The 9,258-nt window shown below is 40.1% G+C and overlaps 1 protein-coding gene across 1 annotated transcript in view; it reads right to left on the bottom strand.

Moving 5' to 3' along the window:
• Positions 1–4,401: 4,401 nt before the first annotated feature.
• The window catches only part of ABCA12 (ATP binding cassette subfamily A member 12), a 161,542-nt gene continuing 156,685 nt past the window's right edge, over positions 4,402–9,258 (bottom strand). The window contains exons 51-53 of the mRNA XM_046643712.1: positions 9,085–9,190; positions 6,168–6,305; positions 4,402–4,820 (exon numbers count right to left, since the gene is read on the bottom strand). Of these exons, the coding sequence (XP_046499668.1) occupies positions 4,713–4,820; positions 6,168–6,305; positions 9,085–9,190 (352 nt within the window). The 3' untranslated portion in view covers positions 4,402–4,712. The remainder of the gene's footprint in view (positions 4,821–6,167; positions 6,306–9,084; positions 9,191–9,258) is intronic.

Here is a 9,258-nt window from a genome sequence, read left to right as displayed (position 1 = left end):
GGAAGTTGTTTGTTTTGGGGTTTTTTTTGAGGAGGATTAGCCCTGAGCTAACATCTGCCGCCAGTCCTCCTCTTTTTGCTGAGAAAGATTGCCCCTGAGCTAACATCTGTGCCCATGTTCCTCTATGTTATATGTAGGACGCCTGCCACAGCACGGCTTGATAAGCGGTGTCGAGGTCTGTGGCCAGGATCTGAACTGGTGAACCCCGGGCCACCAAAGCGGAACGCGTGAACTTAACCACTATGCCAACATGTTGGCCATGGGAGTATCTGATTTTAAATAGTAATTTTATTTTAATATCCTGAGGCAAACGCCATATTAAGCAATATTGTTAATAAAATAATAGTATGTCCAATGCTTGGTATTTTAATGAAGTGTGCTTTATGCAGAATCAACATTTTAATTTAAAATGTTGGTCATCTGCACATTTTTTCCCAGCAGTTAACTTTAAATTATCATAACTGGTCTTCTAAAACTAAAATAATCATAATTGCCAAAAAAGTTAAAGTGAAAATTGTGAAAATATTTCTAAATTGAAATAGACTTCTCTGGTCCTTCAAAGATTTGTTGAGCAACACCATGTTGATATTGTGCTGGATATGGAAGATACAGTGATGAAGGAAAAATAGGCCATGGTTCTTAAAAATCTCAGAGTGTCGGGGCTGGCCCCGTGGCCGAGTGGTTAAGTTCGCGCGCTCCGCTGCAGGCGGCCCAGTGTTTCATTAGTTCGAATCCTGGGCGCGGACATGGCACTGCTCATCAGACCACGCTGAGGCAGCGTCCCACATGCCACAACTAGAAGAACCCACAGCGAAGAATGTACAACTATGTACTGGGGGGCTTTTGGGAGAAAAAGGAAAAACTAAAAAAAATCTTAAAAAAAAAAAACTCAGAGTGTCATGCAAAGAGGAAGATACATACAGAGATGATTTATTATGCAACATGGAAATGTTTCTGCAGAGGCAGGCACAAAATGCTTTTGTAACAGAGCATAGAAGAGTTAACTCTGCCTGAGGTGCTCTGGGAAGGTTTCTTTAAAGAGAAGACCCAAGAGAAGGGTGGTGATGAAGATGAAGAGGAGTTTCTAAGTAAGAGCTAAGCGGGAACAGGAAAGAGGTTTTTCAAGAGGAAGGAGTCGCGTCCGCTAAGTGACGCAGAACTGAGGAAAGATCTGACATAATAGGAAACAGCAAGAAATTCATTGAAATCGGAGCACAGACTACGTGGGGAAGAGAAGTGGAAGCACTGGAGGCTGGATTATGAAGGACTTTGAAGTTCAGTTAAGGAGTTTGCATTTCAACCTACAGATTACGGAAAACCAATCTGGGTTTATAAGCAAGGGAGTAGTAGGATTAAGTTGTTGTACATTATGCCAAAGGAAGTAACATCATTCCCTTTTAGCTTGCTGTTGTTATATTTAAAAACTCGAGAAGCTTATGTTAATGAAGCAAGCAGACTCCCAGGGTCAGGCGGGGTAAGAGGATGCAGGCGGCTCCATCACCCCCGGCCTCGCCTAGGACGGCATTTGCTGTTCGTCTGGGGGATCGTCATCTCTGAGGAGGAGAATGGATCCGTCAGGCAGACAGCATATTTGGAGAAGGTAGTTGTGCATATCATTTTTCCATGCTTCTGATTTTGCACCAAATGTTTTAATATTACAAAAACCAGTTTTTTATAGAAGAAGTGAAGATTGCCACAATCCTCAGAGGTAATTCAAGTAACTTATATAAAAAAGCAGATTTTGTGTATGTTATCTAGAGTGGAGGCAGTTCTCTGAGAACTGGGAATTCTCAAACCATTTTCTCTACTGCAGAGAAATCCAAAGGGATGTGGGTTCAAATAGTTTTTCATGTATGTTCCTTACCTGCATGTAAAAATGTGCTGTGAAACTCTTATACAGTACAACTTTACAGACAAAAAGACAAAGAAAAAAATAAATGTGCAGAAATGCACAAAAGCAGAGCATTAGAATTCTGATTCCAAAGAAGATACTGAAATCCACCCATGCTAGTGGATCTATCGCAATATCTATGACACGGAACAAAGCATTGTCTTTCCTTTTTCTTCTCCATGAACAACCTACTTCATGGGAATCCAGAGACAAACTGAAGGAGATGCTTGGTTTCGACACCAACCATGCCATCTTCTCTTTTGCTACTCATTCATTTATTTATTCACCCATTTCAGTAACAAATATTTATCGAGTGCCACAAATACTTATGGTGTGTGTATGTACTGCAGGGCCCTCACGGAGCTTCATGTCTAGTGAGGGAGAGAAATATTAAATGACCAGTCAAATGAAAATGCAATTACCGTAGTCCGGAGGCCAGCTGGGGCTTCCCTGCCTACTGAGATGTGGATGAGGTTGGTGGAAAGCCCCCAGATCCACGTCCTGTGGGCGTCAGAAACTCCGCTCGGCCACGTATCTGGGACTCTCTGTCTCACGGTCTCCTTTGCAGCAAAGTAGACACTATTTTGCACTCTTTCAAAGAAGATATCAACACATCCTTTCCTCAATTTCCATTAGACCTCTTTCACATAAAGCATTGTAAGTGCGGCTGAGTTTAATGAAGATCTAGGGGTAACGAACACAGTCTACAGCGTGGCTGCACAGAAAATGAACGTGCAAATGTGTTTGGAGATTCATCGCTTCAAAAGCCCATTCAACCACTCCACCCCTCACCGGGCTTCATCGCTCGTCAGTACTGCGCCTTCCACCATCTCACTGGTTCCTCCTTCCTCCGCATCTCTCTCCTTTCTCTTTGCTTCCTTTCCTACCTTTGCTGAGATGCAAGCGAGCCACCAACCAACCCCCACCACCACAGCAACAAGCACAACGAACAATAAACAAATCCTTTTATTCTTCATGGAGCCTGACCCTCTTCTTTGTCATTTGGGCTCCTGAAGACATCCACACGCTGAGAGTCACACTTTACCCCAAAAGGCTTCTCCGTATGTTACACACGACAAAGACATTTTCTGTTCTTAGAGAAATTCTATTGCCATCTGTTAAGATATCTACTGTTAGTCTGGACATATTACAAATTAGGATGCATGCTCTGACGGAAAGGTAGGAGGTACAATAAACGACAGTATTGGAACACGGGGACTGGGTTTAAACTGAGAAAGTGGGAAAGGAAAGCTTCTGAGGAAGAATAGCATTTCTGAAGACTGTTAGCCAGGCACAAAGAGTGGGGGAAGAGCATTTCAAGCACAGGGAATGACACATGTGAACGTCTGGAGAGGGAAAGAGGTGGTGCACTGGAAAAACCGAGAAGAGGCCAGCACGGCTAGACCCTCAAGATGAAGGGCAGAATGAGAGGGATGCGGGTGGAGAGGTGAGCGGGGGCCAGATCACATGGGACCTTTTAGGCCACATGACCCCAATTGTTAGGTTCCTGGCTCTTCCCTAACAAATGAAATGACTTCATGAATTTTTTTTTTCTAAATTTCAAGTTTATTGATTCTTGAAACAGAGACAGTCATGCCAAAGCTGGCAAACTTGTACAGACACACACAACACACACGCACGTGCACAAATGTTACATGAAGCACCTTCCCTGAGGGCCATATAATTTGGCATTATTATAAAGTCTGTCCTATAGCCATATACATGATTCTGGGTGAGCTGAGTAATTACCTGAAAATTATCTTCATATTCATTTTCCCTCCACAGGAAGGTTTCCTGCAGAGAAACCTAGAATATGAGGCTTTCTGTAAGAGCTTTAAGAATTGTTGCCTGCCAGCAGCACATGAATTCTCTGTCAGTTTTCAGGATTTGTGTCTGCCCAGCTGACACACCCATTTTCCCTGAAGAGCAAGCTGCTGCTTGCTCTGCCCTATGCCTTCCTATCGTCCAGGCACAGCAGGAATAGCCCCAAGTCCTGTTTACCACCGGGGTAAACCGCCCTCCTGCGGCATTCTTGCAGAAAGGCACTTTGTGGGTTCACTATGGCCCCACGTATTTACAGGTACTGAAAATGACACATGCGTACATTGCAGACATTGTGCCCACTGCTTACTGCCACTGTTAATCTGGCCCTTAACACTTCACACATCACAGTAGATTCGTGTATTTATGATGATGCTCATTCTATTATTTTCTGGAAATAAATTATTTTGTTTGCTTGCCCACTTCTACCTACCCCAAACTACATTACTCTTCTTCTCCGCTTTTTTTTTTCTTGCCAAGGAAGATTTGCCCTGAGCTAACATCCGTGCCAATTTGCCTCTATTTTTTAGTATGTGGGCCCCCAATACAGCAAGGCTGCTAACACAGAGGTATAGGTTTATGCCTGGGAACTGAACCCGGGCCACTGAAGTGCACCATGCTTAACTTAAGCACTAGGCCACGGGGGCTGGCCTTCCTCTCCACTTTTACTTTTCAACTACGAATAACCATGCCTTTAAGCTGTCTTTTTATTGAAAGTAATAAATTAAGACAATTCATCTTCAGGTGGTTTCACCTTTGTGTAAGAATTCACATGCTCACAGTCTTGAGTACACAGGAATTCATGTCAGTACCAACAGCATGCACTGACCTTAGAAAGAAAACGTCCCACTTACAGTTACTTGGTAGACTTACACAATTGCAACTTTCCATACAGTATAATACTTTAAAATGAAGAGATTTTGAGGAAGCGGTATCTTCTGTAGCTCTTCCTCAAAATGAAGCCATTGGCCATTGGCTGAGATTGGGTTTTCTGGAGGTACTAACACTCTGTCCGGTCATCCTGTGAGTCAACGCTTATGGTGGAAACTTGGCTGCTGCTATCAGCAGTTTCATAGGACTTTTGGTCTTTGGCAAAGTTGATGAAAACCTGATATTTCAAGGAAAATAAAGCCATTAGTACTTGGTAAACCAAAGGAAGGAATAAAGTTAATTCACACACACACAGTGGGAGAGCAAATGGAGAAAGCTAGATTTTAGAGAGGCATGCCCACACATATACACACTCTCACTAGGCATGTGTATATCTGAATATTTGATATTTTATCTGATCTAGTGAATACCTGATATTCACTAAATATCTGAATATTTAGATATTCAAATCTAACTGGGGTTTGAAAATAATGCTGATATCTACAACTATAACTACATTTATAATCTTAATATAAATTTAAAGCTGTAATTGAGTATCTACAACCACATATTTTTATCTATATGATCTATGTCAATATTTCTATCAAGTATAAGCAAGGAACCCAAACCCTTATCAAATGTTTATATGATGATATTGAGAGAAATGTCGCTAGTTTCAAGAGTTAATGCACTAATAATTTGTATAGAAAGCCTACATTAACATTATGTTCAGTGATCCAATTATTTAGCAGGCAGACCTTTATTACTTTGTTTAAAATCATTTTCTATTAGTCCTAGATTCATCCAGGAAATATTGAGTCTATTTTGTGCCAGACAAGGTGATGGTAGTTGGTTACAAATCAAAGGCTAAATCTGGATCGGCAAAGTCATAATTTCCTTAAATCCCCATAAAAAAATTGTCCATAAAATGCAGCACCCTACGTTGACTCAGAGGCCCCTAAGACCTCACTTTCAGACCCATCCCAGCGACAGATAGGATCCAGTATTCTGTATATCAGGTTGGTTGAGCTGTAGAAAACTAAACCAGTACAAAGTTGATGAAGGATAGCCCATGAAGCCTCAAGTTATTGAAGAGAAATGTAAGGCAGATGATGTGAGTGAAACAAAAGAATCCTGCATTTACTGCTTTGATGGCCTGAATCTACACGAGCTAAAGGTTTAGCACCAAATTCTCTCTAGATACCCCCATCTTACCTTAAGCCGGGAAGCCAAACAACAGAAATGTTACTTAAGAAACCCACCAAGGAGAAAATGAGGAAAGTTAACAGCTATTTGATTTAGAGGTGAAAATCATTGTTGCTTTACAGATACCTAGAACCCGATGGATATAGATGTCTTGTAGAAGGGAAAAATCTTTTCTCCATTAAAAACTAGTTCATGCTTTTCACATTTTTTTCTAACATCTCAAAAATGCCGTTAGAAATAAATTGAGCTAAGTTTTTCAGGTGCAAGATTAGATATTGCTTCAATTAAAAACAAATTGAATGTCATTAAAAAGAAATAATAAGAATGTGTAATAATTAATGTGTGATATTGTGCACTTGGATTGTGATATCCAGCTTACCTCTTCCAGAGTGGTCTGACTCACTAAGAAATTTGTGATATTCAAAGCAGTCTTGTTGGTTTCCAGCAGATCAAAAATGTTTGCTACTCCTCCGGCCGTGACTGGCACGTGATACTCTAGCATGCTCAGGTGCTGATCCTGCGGGACCAAAGGAAAAAGATGGGTTTTGCAATGTCAGGTAAGATGGACTTGACTAGACATAACTTTGGCCAAAAGCTAGTACAAGTCCTGAAGTTCATTCCACCGAAGATGATGCTACAGTGTAAACAATGGGTATGTTTTGAAACTAACAGCTTGCAAAGATGAGAGGAAAAGTTTGATGAATGTCAAAGAGAAAACAAATACAAAGCTAATGAAAATTCCAAAGCATTCTACATTCGTGGGCACTTATAAAGTCCTTGTGGTCTCACCTAGAAAAAAAAATTGTGGAATGATATTACAGATGTCAGATTATGCTTAGTTCATGTAAGTGGCTTTTTCAGATACCACTTCTAGAAATTTCGGTTTTTTTTAATATTAGACTTGTTCTAAAAACCTAGAGATTAGCTGTTCAATTTATATTGGCTAAAGATGCTAGATTTCCAAAGCACTTCCTAGGAAAAATCTCATTCAAATAATGCCACATTCTTTCTCAACTCAGTCTAAAATTCTTTTCAGTTTATTTAGTCCATAGGATCACCATCTACTTAGTAATCTATTCTTAGTTCTTTGGGGTATCTTTAACATTTTGCTTTTCTGCATTTTTTTCTTTTTCTTTTTTTTTTCATGAGAAAGATTGGCCCTGAGCTAACATCTATGCCAAACTTCCTCTACTTTATATATGGGACACCACCACAGCATGGCTGATGAGTGGCGTAGGTCTGCACCCAGGATGCAAACCAGAGAGCCTGGGCCACCAAAGTGGATCACGTGGAACTTTAACCACATGAACACAGGGCCAGGCCCTGCTTTTCCACATATTTCATGTTACCATATACTATTTATTTTCCCTCTAAAATAACTCTCAAATTTAACCTTTCCTTCTGTTTGCACCATCATTATTAGTAACCTGATGCTCATCACTGCACATCTGAGTTACTGCAACAGGTTCTTCAGAAGCCAAAAACTATATACACTCATTTATTCTGGCACAAAATAGCTAGGATAATATTTCCTAAACACTAGTTTGATCAGGGTGTTTTCTTACTCCAGAATCTACCCTGCAACCTGCATGGGTCGGATCCAGACTGTGTACTGTAGCCTGCGATTCCAGACTTCGTTACCGGAAACGCCTCTTCTCATTCCTTTGCTCGCTGCCCAGCCCCTCTCACCGACTCGTTTTTGCATCACACCTGTTACTGCAATGAGGCTATCTTACTTATTTGTACCCCCACATTGTTTTGCCATTTCCTCTTTAGAGGTTTAGAAAGCACCACATACTTGTAAAGAGTGGTCTGTTTTGGAAGAAATCAAACTTTATCATCACTGCATTGGCCTTGCATAGCCCTGGCCCCATGAGGAACAGACCAGGGCAAAATCTGGTCTAAATCTCAGCCCTCAGTGAATTAACACAGGTTCAACCCAGAAATTCACTGAAAGAAAAAGCACTATGACCAACTTGATTTGTGCAAGAAAAAAGCGTCCTTTACTTTTTAAATTTGATTTTAATTTAGATGAAAGAAAATGGACAATGATAAGAATCATAAAAGCTATTATTTCCTGGAGAACTTAGCCAAGGCTTGGGAGGTTGAGGCAAAGGTATTTTGTAGAAATAAAAGAATTGTTTTTAAAAATGCACTCCTTTGCTCTCTAAAATCACTTCACATTAATATGGTGCCTTATAGTTTACAAAGTATGTTTGTGGATGTTTTCTCATTTAGTTCTCACATCAATCTTATGCAGTGGATGTCATTATTCCTATTTTATAAATGCAAAAATGAGGCTCAGAGATTTTAAATGTCTTGCTGGAAATCACACAGGCAGAGCTGGACCTCAGCCTGAGTCTTCCAACTTCTTTTCACCATTCTGCACCGGATCCCCTTTTAAAAACAATCGTTTGCTATAATCATCTTATACAAATTACCCATACATCAGAGCTGTTATAATGATAATTTTTTGTCAAGTGCGTATATTTCACGTATGTAGCATGTGAGACACAGATGCGTATATCTGTGTGCGTCCATCCTCTTGATATGTACAGTCATGTGCCACATAAGGATGTTTCCGTCGATGACAGGCCGCATATACGACGGTGGTCCCATAAGATTAGTATCACACAGCCTAGGTGTATAGTAGGATATACCAGCTAGACTTGTGTAAAGTACACTCTATGGTGTTCGCACAAAGACAAAATGGCCTACCAACACATTTCTCAGAATGTATCCCCATCATTAAGCAATGCATGACTGTATATGTAAGACGAAAGTAATTGAATGATATTTCAACTACTGTGGGACTTAAGAACTTGACTTCCAAGCAATTCTGCTCAAAACTTTTTGGGCTTAAATTACAAATGAAGGGAGCAAAGGAGATATTCTCTTCCAGCTGTGACATTCTGGAACTCTAATTTTTTTCTAAGAAGAAATGCCCTTAGTCACATAATATCTATCATTCCTCAGTTCCCTGATGCATATAACTAGTAAACTAGTTATGTACACAACTCAAAAACTAACACAGTATGATCATAAAGAAATAAATAAAGGTATATAAAAAGGCTACGTTACTTTTAAATAGCTGCAAAAATGTGTAATTAATTTGAAGATTCTGTTTGCTCATATTAAGTGTGCTTCCGAGTATCTTATGCATCTTGAACTAACAAATATATTAAGGTTAATAATAAAGATATGGCCCACTTGAAAATGGCAAACATCTACTACAATATTAGATTATGACCAACAAAAGCGGTCAAAGCCAAAAGACAGGACAATCTCTTACTTGCCTTTAGGTATGTTTTTGGAAAGTGCAGTTGCATGAACCTCGTGAGGGCCTCCATGCTCACTCTGGTGTTCTTCAAGTGCACCTTGACCGTAAATCCTCGTCCAAACCTAGAAAGAAAAAGTGCAAAATACAAGAGAAGTTACATTTTGCTGAAATAGCTCCCCTGGAATTCTAG

Source organism: Equus quagga, chromosome 17 (genome assembly GCF_021613505.1).
Source record: "Equus quagga isolate Etosha38 chromosome 17, UCLA_HA_Equagga_1.0, whole genome shotgun sequence".
Lineage (NCBI taxonomy): Eukaryota > Metazoa > Chordata > Mammalia > Perissodactyla > Equidae > Equus > Equus quagga.
The sequence above is the reverse complement of the archived record's forward strand: the minus strand, read 5'-3'. Positions and strand labels throughout refer to the sequence as shown.